Source organism: Rhinopithecus bieti, unplaced genomic scaffold (assembly GCF_001698545.2).
Source record: "Rhinopithecus bieti isolate Rb0 unplaced genomic scaffold, ASM169854v2 scaffold_27006, whole genome shotgun sequence".
NCBI lineage: Eukaryota > Metazoa > Chordata > Mammalia > Primates > Cercopithecidae > Rhinopithecus > Rhinopithecus bieti.
This window is the reverse complement of record NW_016813373.1, coordinates 1,905,959-1,918,701: the sequence shown is the minus strand read 5'-3', so window position 1 is coordinate 1,918,701 and position 12,743 is coordinate 1,905,959. Positions and strand designations below refer to the sequence as shown.

The following is a 12,743-nucleotide window of genomic DNA, read 5'->3' as shown; positions in this document are numbered from 1 at the left end:
CACACCAGAAACTCATCTGAAAGTTCAACTTGGTTTAAAAAGGTGGAGGTGTGGGGTAGAGACAGATCTTGACTCATTTCTGTGTTACAATATTGTACACACCTCCACACTTAGTTGCGCAAATGCCTTGGAAATGAAGCTTTCCTTTCTGGGGGTCCACGGAACTATCATTTTGTCTTTCAATCCATCTTCCTGTCACTTACCCACAGGACTACAGTGGCATGGAGAGCAGGCTTCATTGTTTCCAAGGCGGAAGAAGTTCTCCCGGCACCTCTCACAGTGGGCGCCATCTGTGTTATCCTGGCAGTTGGTACAGTGACCCCCATGGCCAGTAGAACGATAGAGTTCAGGGTCGAAGTAGCATTCCTGGGATCGACCACTGCAGTCACAGGCTGTCAGTCAAAACACAAAAATTACATCAGATCTGGGTACCTTTAAGAACAGCATTTTAAGACTTAAAACCAAACATAATTTCCCACATCTCTGAGACAGACAGATGGTGGTAGACTAAGAATGACTACCAGACGCACTGTTTATCAACAAGAAGAAGAAGGCCGGGTGCAGTGGCTCATGCCTATAATCCCAGCACTTTGGAAGGCTGAGGCAGGCAGATCACCTGAGGTCAGGAGTTCGAGACCAGCCTGGCCAACATGGTGAAACCCTGTCTCTACTAAAAATACAAAAAATTAGCCAGGTGTGGTAGCAGGTACCTGTAATCTCAGCTACTCGGGAGGCTGAGGCAAGAGAATTGCTTGAGCCCGAGAGGCGGAGGTTGCAGCGAGCTGAGATCACGCCATTGGGCAGCAGGCTGGGCGACAAGAGCTAAAACTCTGTCTCAAAAACAAACAAAAAACCACCACCAACAAAACCCAACAGTATGTCAATAAAGGGTATATATAGCCAGAAGATAAAGAAATGTTCCTCCCTCTAAAAAATAGCACCATCATAAATTACAAGGAATTCCCATACTTAGAAAAGAAACTGCCTCCAGGTAATTGTTCATATACAAGTAAAAGTCAAGTCAAATTACAATTCTCCTGAATCTTTAGCCTTTATTCTAGTATCAACTCCAAAAACAAGGTGCCATTTTATATGCAGGCTTCAATTTACCTTAACTTTTTAGGCCTCAGATGAGTCAAATACATTAAGACACTAACTTCCAAAGTGCCAGATTATTTATATATCTAGACTGGGGTAACTTGAGACATATGGGTTAAAATTAGTGCCACGACAGATGAAAGCAGAATTAAAAAGAAATCTAGATCCTCCAGAAACATCCATGTACAGGGAAGCCTCAACTCCAAATGGGTGATCTGTTAAGCAGCTATATTCCCTGCAGGGCACAACCATATCTTAAGCCCAAGTATCTGCAGTCACAGAAATTCCTTAATATATTTACAATAAAAACATTTTTTTCTGAGTTATTGATTCTTCCCTAAATGTAGACAGTATCTTGAAGTTATAAAATAAATAACTTACTATAATATAAAATAACAGAAATAAAAGAAGTTTTATTTGGTTTCAAATCAAACAGGATATTGTTGCTTTAAAAAATATTTGAATATATCTTTTTTTGAATAATTTTTCTTTTTTAATGCAGACTTCTTCCAACCAAAATCATGAACACATTTTGATTTGTTTTTTGGAGACAGGGTCTCACTCTGGAGTGCAGTGGTGTCACCATAACTCACTGCCGCCTCAAATTCTTGAGCTCAAGTGATCCTCCTCCTGCCTTAGCCTCTCAAGTAGCTGGGATTAGAGATGTGTGCCACTATACTCAGTTAATTTTTAAAAAATTTTTTGTAGAGACAAGGTCTTGCTATGTTGCTCTGGCTGGTCCCAAACTCCCAGGCTCAACTGATCCTCCTGCTTCATCCTGCCGCATAGCTGGGAGTATAGGCACATGCCACCATGCCTGGCTAATTATTTTATTTTATTTTTTATTTTTGCAGAGACAGGGTTTCACTATATTGACCAGGATGGTCCCGAATGAGTCTCCCACCTTGGTCTCCAAAGTGCTGGGACTGCAAGTGTGAGTCACCATACCCGGCCCCTTTTGTTCTTTTTCTCTCTTCCTTATGATCAGTTATTTATAGCACAGTATTATAATTGGAAACTTCTTTAGAAACTTGAGTTATTGCCACCAAAAATCCGAGTTTTGTTAAGTTAGTTTTAAAGGGCCCTTTTCCTTCTTCATTAGCTATTTCTCTTCCCTCAAGATGCCCTAGTTTATCCCTCAATCCACCAAGCCCAGCCCACCTAAAGATCTGATGTTCTGAGATGGTGAAGCAGAATAACACGCCTGTCCACACTGTCCCAACCCACAGCTAAAGCAAATGCCATGGCCCCTTCCTTGAGGGAAGGTAGTTCTCTTCCCTAGCCCTAGCATCCTGACAATAATGTAGTATTGTCACGACATCCAGAAATGTCAGTCTTTGAAGTGTCACAGTGCTGAGGGGACTAACGAGAAAAGCAAATTGACTTAGTTCCTCATCAAACTCCTTTAGCTACAGTACTCAGTTCATTTGCTAGAGGTAAATTGGCAATGTTTGCTTTTTTAAGTAACTTCCTGAATAGACTCAAAATACGACCTTATTAAGCAGAATGCTTTTCAAGCACACGTCCATTTATTTAAATGCCACATCTTAGGAGTATTTCATTCTTGTACCAGCTTTTATTATACAGCTTCCAACACTGAATATTACAGTTCAGTAATAGAATTAAAGAAGCTCAAGCAAGTGCTTACAAATGTTAGAGGAGGCTGTACATTTTACTTGTAAATCTTAGGATTTGTTGAAAAGACTCAGCAGCTCATTGGAAATAGTCATGAGTTAAGACAGTGGTCCCTTCTCAAGGTTTCTGCAAATAATTTTTTTGTGTTTGTTTTTGTTTTTTGAAATGGAGTCTCGCTCTGTTGCCTAGGCTAGAGTGCAGTGGTGCAATCTTGGCTCACTGCAACCTCCACCTCCCGAGTTCAAGCAATTCTCCTGCCTCAGCTTCCTAAGTGAGTAGCTGTGATTACAGGCATGTACCACCACGCCTGGCTAATTTTTGTATTTTTAGTAGAGGCAGGGTTTCACCATGTTGGCCAGGCTGGTCTCGAACTCCTGACCTCAGGTGATCCAACCCCATCGGCCTCCCAAAGTGCAGAGATTACAGGCATGAGCCACCATTCCCAGTCTCTGCCAATAATTTCTGCAAGTTAAGAGTATCTTCTTTCTTATTCTCTTTATTCTTAAAAGAACGCGATAAAGGATATTTGTAAGGACATAAGAAAATTATTGCTGCTTTAAAATCACGATTAAAAGGTTCCCTTCTCCTGAGATTTCTTTCTCTATCTGTTCAGAATAAACCACGATATTGTGAAGGGATAAACAATGTTTTAAGTTTTTTCATTTTACCTTTTTCTAGGAATACTAGGACCTATTCTTCTTTCCAAAGTTACCCACCTCTCCATCGGAGGAGTGAGACAATTCTCCCTGTTGTACTCTTTAGTGAGATAAAGAAAAAAATATTTTGAGAAATAATCTTGTGCGGCCAGGCGCAGTGGCTCCCACCTGTAATCCCAGCACTTTAGGAGGCTGAGGCAGGTGGATCACCTGAGTGAGGTCAGGAGTTCGAGACCAGCCTGGCCAACATGGTGAAACCCTGTCTTACTAAAAATGCAACAATTAGCTGGGCATGGTGGAACGCACCTGCAATCCCAGCTACTTGGGATGCTGCGGCAGGACAATCGCTTGAACCTGGGAGGCGGAGGTTGCAGTGAGTTGAGATCACTCACTCCAGCCTAGGTGACAGAGTGAGACTCAGTATCAAAAAAATAATAATAATAAAATAATCTTGGAATGGCCATCTTAGCCTAGAACTCATTATATTTGATACATGTTAATTACCTTGGCTGCCTGAGCACTGATAAAAATAATACTATTTTAAAGGGGAACAAAGACGACTAGAGAAACCATATTCTGGAGTAGATTACACTGGCCCAGTATTTGCATCTAAACAAATTTCTAAACCTTGCAGATGCTCCTCCAACTCTGGGACGTGTGTTCATGGAGGAAACACAAAACCCTCAGTGTGCTGTTACAGTGAATTGCCCTCATCTATGACTTTCCTCTGACTTGAATACTACTCAAATTACAGAAAAAGCATGGCCTTTCAGAGCTTTCCTTTGAAGGAGGAATAAAAGGAAGTCATCCATTCCTTCTTCCACCCTTGGAAGTCCTCAAGACAATCGACAGACTGAAGCCATGGGGCACTCACGCAGGCATTCACTGGCACTTTCCGCAGTTGCCCTCCTCCATGGCCGGTCATTGAAGAAAGGAAGACACTTTTCACAGTCTACTCCATATGTGTTATGTTTGCAGTTACACACCAGCTTATCAAATTCGTTCTTCATACACTCGCTTGCGTGTCCATTACATTTACATCTGGGGAGAGAAGAGACACTCCAAAAAATGGAATGGTTGCAAAGTCCCAGACATGCACACAGAAAAACTATGTACCCAAAGAAGTAAGTTTTACCATTCAAAAGTGTAAACTGAGGAACTTGAGCAAGATTAAGTAATGGCTGTCTGAATTTTCAAGGATGAAAAAAAATTAAACAAGGTAGCTTTACTTAACAGGGGTAGGGATTAACCAGACATGAAAAGAAAGTCCCTAACAATTTCTGAGGATATCTGAGGATCAATTCCTGAAGTCAAACCTGTGTATCAAGAGGCAGCAGAATGTAATGGTTCAGAAAAGCATGGACTCTGAGGCCAGGCTGCCTGGGTTTGAAACCCTTCCCTATCACTTACCACTGTAACTTAACCTCTGTGCCTTGCTTGTAAAACAGGGATGATGATAATGCCTATTTCATAAGGTTAATGGGAAGATCGAGGAGTGTTTTATTTATGTGCTCAGGATTGCACAACCACAAAATAAGTCGATGAACATCAGCAATCATCTGCCATAATGATTTTAAAGTATTCCGACCTAAAGGTGGTGAGACACATTAGATACCTCACCCCCATATGAATGTCTGGTAGTCAGACTAATATCCCCTGAGGTTGTTTGGAGCAAGAATCCCTGAAGGATCCCCTAGATGCAAGTATGATAACAAACTAAGGACTCATGGAAATTCCCATCAATACTAATGTGCACCATGGAGTAGTAATGTTTCCCTCACTTGCTTCCTTAATGACAGCGATCAGTCTCATAGCTTCAACTACCATTCACTGATACACTAAAACACTTCAGAATCATTGACAGTGTGGCAGGACGAGTCCTAAACTTAGATCTCCAGCTTTCATCTTCTCTCAAGCTCTTATCCTTGACTGCTACACAAACTTTTGATGTCTCCCATGACCTGAAATTTTACATATGTATAACCAAACTCATCAGTGTAGCTCATCTTTATTTTGTTAATAGTACCAACCATTCTCCTGATCACTAAACCTTAAAATTAAAAGCACCTTTGACAGAAGTCCTGGTTCAAATAAAATGCATCTATATGTTCCTTTCCATTCTGTTGTCACCAGCTTAATGTCATGTATTTGTTGCCTAACCCAGCATCATAACATGAATATAAATTCCCTCAATTGTACACTACTTTTACCCTGTTTGCACATTAATCCTCCTGGCCCACTGTTTTCTCATCAGAGCCTTACTCCAAATATTCTGCCTGATTTCTCACTAGGTACAGTTTCCATCAACTTTCACTAAGCACCAATCCCATACCGGAAACAATGTAAGCAAAAGTACGTTTTCTGCTCTTGGGATCTCACGGTCTAACACAGCGGAGGTAAGTCCAAGATTCTTCACCTGCTATTTAAGGTCTCTGGCCACCAAACTATCCTTCTGGTTTACAACTCTACAGATTCATAAGAGATTTTCCTTCAGTTAAATGGGTTTATACTCTCCCATCTCTAAACTTCTGCTTATGACATGTCCATCCTCTTGCATCCAACCAAGGCATCCTCCCCTTCCTTATCCAAAGCTTTCAAGACCCAGCTCAGATGTCATCTGCTTCTCTAGCCTGGCAGTTTTGAATCATTCTTGATATGTGGCATCTATTCTACTGCTGCTTTATCTATTTTTTAAAAACAGGTGACCACCAGTATTTCAGTTTTCACATATTCATACATCTCCTACCCTGTTCATTTGTAAGATCCGAGAAGGTCAGGAATTCTCAGTAGGATAAGGTGAGTCTTACCCTTCCTCAAGTGCTTCACAGTGCCTTTGTACTTAAATTGTCAATAAGAATTCACTAAGTGTGTGGATTTGACAAGGTTTTGGAAAACCTACATGCTTAGTTTCCAGAACAAGATCTGACAGCGAAAACATCCTAGGCTGCTGTCTGTCTTTCTAGCTAAGCATTATCACACAGGAAGGACTGCCGCTCCTATTCTTGGTAGAGAAAACATCTAACAACAGTATTAACACAGTTGTAAACAAGTTGCTAGATTCACCTCTATGAAAAGCTCCAAACACTTTCAAGACTAATTTAATAGTTTACTTACCTGCCACCCACAGCAAAATCAGAGATCGCATAATAATAGGACTTGAGAACTTTGGGATCGTTAAACACTTCATCTCCAAAAGTGTTCAGGCGATTAAGAGTTACTCTGATGTCAGTGGCAGTTACCCATTCCTGTCAGGAAGCAAAAATAGAAACACAAAAGAGAAGTGGAGGGACTGAAAATGATATAAATGTGACAAAATGTTCTCAATCACTAACTTATCATTTAGCTTACGCCCTCTTCTAGCACTCAATCTATTATAAAACTCAATGACTTCTTTAATTTTCTAATATTTTTCTCCTTCTTGACTCTTCCCTTCTTTGATTTGTTACTTTACTACTCGGAGTCTCAAAACACAAGGATAATAACAAATTTCTTTGCAAGGCTGCTGAGAGGCTTAAAATATAATGTGCAGCATACATTAGGGACTCAATATACATGCCCCTTCCCTCCATCCTGCATCCATACCCCAAATACAGTCAGGGATACCAACTCAGAGCTCATGGGGCACCACACTTGGATCAGAGATGCTGGTCATTGCCTGTCCCTGCCCATGTTATAGCATCTATTCCTCCCTGCCAACCCAAACCACTACTGACAGATCTGAGGGAGATGCCCAAGTACTTGCTAATAAATCATTACATAGGCTTGAACCAATAGGATGTTGTCTGTGTTTGTCTTGACTCTCCCCACAATATCACCTTCTCTCTGAGGCCTTCCCTGGCCACCTTATCTAACATTGCTACCCCTCCCCAACTTCCTATTTCCCACTCTCACTTTATTTACATTGTCTTTTTTCACACACACCCTACCCTTCCCACCACACTGTAAGTAGTACCATGAGGGCAGGAAACTTCTGTTTTGTCCACTGCAATTTCCCTAGCATGCAGTAGGTATGTAAACTATTATTTGCTAAGTGAATGAATGAATTTGAAGAAACCACAACTTATCAAGTTGGTAGGTATACCATAATGGCAGAGGACAAGAATGGGGGCTGTAGAGTTTTTCCCCAGGTTTTATGAGCTCTAAGCCCTTACACTGAGCTAATTTTAGGCAGATATTTACATGTGTGGTAGAATTCTATGCTAATGATCCCAGTGAATAATGTCTGCTAGGGCCCACACCCAGTGCAGTCTCTTTCTATGCTGACTCTAGGCTTGGGTGTGTGACTGGTTTCAGCCGCAGGTACATCAACAAATGTGACATAAGTAGAGGCTCGGTAAGTACTTGTGCACAGGGACTCACCCTCCCAGATCACTTCCACTGTGGTATAAATCCTGGTCTAGCCTCCTGATAACAGAAGACCACAGGGAGACAGAGACCCGGGCCCCAGCTGACCTGTCAGGTGAAGTGACCCAGGCTAACACAGAATCATGAGAAATCATAAATCACAGTTATCTAAAACCATAGGTTTTGGGGTGGTGTATTACATATAACCACTCAAAGATAGCATTTCCATTTTAAGTCCTTCCTAGGGACTGCACAGTCCTAGGAAAGGACAACAAAATCACCTTTGGAGACGTAACAAGCAAGTGCAGAGGTGCAGACATCTATGTTTTCAGAAGGCTCCAGGTGAGTCTGGGAGGCACAGCCTTGATTTGGAATCACTGCCTTAAGCCACACCAAATACCTGGCATACAGAACAACATGGAGAGCTTATAAAAGCTAATCTCCACAAAGCCTTCAAGTATAATTACAAAGGAGAAGAGACGATTTCACCATATCCAAACTTGGAACTCCAATAACAACTCCTACTCACAGCCACAACGGTAGGAATATTTTAGTCGTCTGTAATGTAAACAGCTAAACATATCTCTGTGTTTAGTGCTTATTATATCTTCTACAGGCTTCAACCTTATCACAGTTCTCTTTGAATAAGAGCTTCTCAAAAAGCTAAGCCATTTTTCTTCCTAATGGGCATCTTTCAAGAACAGACCCTGGAGCTAGACCTTGCAGGTTCTGAATCCCAGTTCTGCCACTTAAACTGTGTGATTTGAGGCAAGTTACGTCCTTTCTGGGCCTCTGATTCCTCACCCGTAAAATGGAGACAATGAAAGTATCTACCTTACAGAGTTACTGTGAAGGTTAACTGAGGTAGAAAGTCAAAGGGCTTAGAACAGTGCTTGTCACATTATAGTATGCTACAGTAAGTGCTTCAATAAATGTAAATTATTATCATAAATCGATACATGCTTAGTAATACTTATAATATGGTGAAACCAAGAAGGGTCTCCTTCCCCATCTGGGAGATTACAGCTTCTGCAGAGAGGTTCAGGGAACAATGAAGAGAGGGAGAGAGGTGGGAGTTCCCTCTCATTGTCAGATCAGCTAAAAGTCAAATTAGCTCAACCTCCTTGGCAACTAGATATCAGAGACAGAGCTCTTACATCGAGAGACACATAATTAATGTTATTCCATAATGAAACAGACTGACCACGTCTATGCAGACGCCCATAGCATTTTTTTTTTAATGCCAGGTCATAACCCATAGCATTTTTACCACACGTAGTCTCATTACCTCTTATAGTTTCACTAGTTTCTATGGCATAAAGAGTAACAAACATCACAATTCCTACAGTTGGGGAAATGGCTCAAGACAGACAGAGCAGGTGTACAGTTAGCAAAGGTGCCAGAAAACCACAGTTACAACTTTGTATCACTGCATTTTCCTACTGACTACACTGTTCTTTCTATTGTTGCCTCATCAGGACAGGAAAATGCAATAATTTGCTGTAGGAAAGAAAGAAGTCTGGCAAATGTTTGCTAACTGATCAACTTAAAGAGTATTTGTAGGTCACCTCTCCACTGGGCATTCAGTCTTCTGCTTTTTCTTTTATTTCTTCTTCTTTTTTTTTTTTTTTTTTTTTTTTTTTGAGATGGAGTCTCACTCTGTTGCCCAGGCTGGAGTGCAGTGGCATGATCTCTGCTCACTGCAACCTCTACCTCCCGGGTTCAAGTGATTCTCCTACCTCAGCCTCCAGGGTAGCTGGGATTACAGGCACCTACCACCATGCCTGGCTAACTTTTTTTTTGTATTTTTAGTAGAGAGAGGGTTTCACCATGTTGGTCTGGTAGGTTTTGAACGCCTGACCTCAAGTGATCCACCTGCCTCGGCCTCCCAAAGTGCTGGGATTACAGGCATCAGCCACTGTGCCTGGCCCTGCTTTTTCATCTGTCAAAATCAGCTATCCTCTCTGCCATTTATTTTGAACACAACTTATCTCCATTACAAGAAACACTTTTTTGCAAGGCCTTGGCAAGAACACTCATTGCTCACTATAACCTCAGAGTTTACCAACAGCTTTCACATTCATGCTCTCCCAGCAACTTACAGAAACACAATGGAAGGGGAAACTAGACCCATAGAAAATATATTCTTATCTTTTGTCACTGTCCAAAACCATACAATTAGAAACAGAGTCCCTGAACATAATAATGGAGAGAAAGAATAAGAAGATCCAAATTAGAAACCCTAGAAAAATGGGGTACTTCCCATTGAGAAATCACAACAGCTTTTCATATAATGTATGCAGCATTTGAAAACCCATGATCAGACTATCTTGTTTCAGTCAACTGATATAGGCTATTCCCATGTGGCTGTTGACTTCAGCCACATGCAGCAGCATCTCCAATTCTGTGTTAAAGTACTGAGTACAGCATGAGGCTCATCAGCTTTTCTATCATCAAATAGCTGGGACATATGAAAAGTTCGCAGAAATCTGAGCAACACAGAAGAATTCCGTATTATGGTGTATAAGGAATATGCATGTAGAATTCATGAGGAAAAATAAATCCTTCTCAAACAGGGAAATGTTTCTATTACAGTGTTTAAGTACAACGCTATGGGTACCTAAATTAATATCCTGTTACTAACATCCATCCTTTTAGGTGATGAGGAGTTTCTTTAATGATCGGCAGTGGTGCCAGACAAACCTAGTCAAGATTGTACTGTGTAAAAATGAAAGAAGATGGCATTCTTAAATATCTTGCTTCGATTGTTTCCCTTTGCTAATTTTAAAAAATACTTTTTATTTTGTCAAATCAAAAAATAGGTAAGAAAAGATTCAAGAAATCTGGGTAATTAGGTCAAATGTTCTCTTCAAAAGGTCAGAAGGAAAATGTTTCCACCTTAGATACAGAGACTACCGTTAAAATTGTTTGACTTTTTAAAAAATGTGTAAAGTTTACATCCTAGAATAGACCTGCAAGTGCATAAGCACAAACATCAACCAGGCAGCAGGAACAAAACTACTTTCCTTTACTTATTAATAGTACACAGAGAGCAGAATCAAGCTCTCTGTCTGTGCTGCTCAAGTATTCTACTCTGACCCCGTACCTCAGAAGTGGGACCACAGGCCCCGCTACAATAATCTTCCCACACCTCACGTTATAGAACTAGCTGGCTTCAGGCCAACCTGTAAGAACTTACCTGCAGCACAGGGCTATTGTCAAAGTTATAGGCACTTGGCCTTCCTTCCAGGGTAGAAAAGGCCACGTTGCCCCCAGTGAGGGGAGAAATGTCACTGAATTCATCAGTACACAAGGCCTGCTGCTCGTCCCCTCCTGTCCTGATGAAGCCGCGGTTTGCCTTGGAGTAGGTGTTCTCGCAGGAACCACTGTAGTACTGGTAAGGGATCCAGGGCCCATCTTCCCGCGTGCGCTTGTAAATGGCAAAGCTCTCTGGGCGGCTGGTGTGGAACTTGAGACGCACGTAGGTGATGTCAAAAGCTTTTCCTGTGGGGCAAACACATCAAAGGTCGTAAGTCACATGTATGAAGCAAAGAAATGCCCTATATTCCCAGCTTAGTTTGGAACTTGACAAAGGATACAAATCACCTTGTACACATTAAACCAAGAAGACAGGCTATTCTAAAACAGAAAACTACATTATTTTCCCACAAAATGACAAATGGCAGTTGGGTCCATAAATTGGCTCATAAAGGCCTGTCGTGAGGTGCATTGTGAAAATTTTGTGTGCAATGAAAACTGGCGGCATATGTTAGTACTGTACTTATGCTATTAATTAAAACTAAAATTGAATTAAAAGCACATTTATTCTTAACGCTGGTACTGCAGTAAAAGCTTAATTAAAAGATACGAAAGCAAATATATGCTGACTTTCTAAATAGGTCTCCAGACCCTTTAAGACTTTAAAAAAACCTTATTCTCTATTAACTGTAATGTTACTCTTGATGCAGGAAGAATATTATCAGCACTATTCTACTTATCTACCAAGTTAAGATACAGACATTTGAAGAAGGGAGGACAGTGTTTGAGAGATGTAGCAGGGAGTAGAATAAGAAAGAAGAATAAAAAATTCCTTTAGCAGATGAACAATGAAATAGGGGAAAAAAAGAGAAAGGGAGAAAGGAGGTTTAAAGAGGTTGTTTGAATATGTTCAAAAGAGAATATATGAGAAATGAGCTCTGAGCAGAGAGGAAAAGACAGCAGTCACTGGGGCAGACAGTTCACTGCCAAAGCCAGAGTGTGGTCTTATGGTCAGGATGGCTTGGTTGCCAGCCAGTGCGTCTTCACGTGGGTAAAAGAAACAAACACCATTCATTCACACATTGGGTCCTGCTATCTCTAACAATATCTATACTTTGTTACTTCTATGTTATAGTGAAGATTCCAGTTTGGTCAACAAGAACTTGTTGGGCACAAATCTATGCTCAGCTCTATGCTATATACATCAGGGAACGGAATGTGTTAGACACAGGGATCCTTGTACTCGAGGAGCTTACAGTTTTTTTCCTCCCTAAGCCAATTAATTCAAGAACCATCCTAACCCTCTCCTACAAAACCCACAAAACAGCAACTTCTGTGCTCTCAGAAGTGTTGAGGAGAGACTTCTGCCACTTTCAGCTCCTCATACCCACTAGTCCCTGAGAGACAAGGAGCGATTCCTCACGTGTGGCCTGGACCCCGCTATGTCTCTCTCTGGCTGCTGACTGGAGTCCCCCTCTCTCCTCTCCTGCACTCAGTACAATACAGTGCAGCTCTGCCTCTGTGTGGGGTGGGGTCTGCTGCTATCCTGTTGCTGGATCTGGGACTAAGTGGGTGTGGTCAATTCAGGGAGGAAAAGAGCAGAAAGCCTATGCAAGCTATGTGTCCAGGCCACATTCTTCAACTGAGCATTCTCTATAATAATACTGACAGGAAGAGCCATATCTGACTACTTCTCAACCGGCCCAGATCTTAGAGGAGGCTGGATTAACTGTTCCCCACACACATGAAACA

The 12,743-nt window shown here is 41.4% G+C and overlaps 1 protein-coding gene across 1 annotated transcript in view; it reads right to left on the bottom strand.

The window, feature by feature from the left end:
- LAMC1 (laminin subunit gamma 1) overlaps positions 1–12,743 on the bottom strand; it is a 121,668-nt gene that overhangs the window by 31,260 nt on the left and 77,665 nt on the right. The window contains exons 2-5 of the mRNA XM_017848049.1: positions 10,933–11,237; positions 6,504–6,634; positions 4,264–4,430; positions 204–392 (exon numbers count right to left, since the gene is read on the bottom strand). Of these exons, the coding sequence (XP_017703538.1) occupies positions 204–392; positions 4,264–4,430; positions 6,504–6,634; positions 10,933–11,237 (792 nt within the window). The remainder of the gene's footprint in view (positions 1–203; positions 393–4,263; positions 4,431–6,503; positions 6,635–10,932; positions 11,238–12,743) is intronic.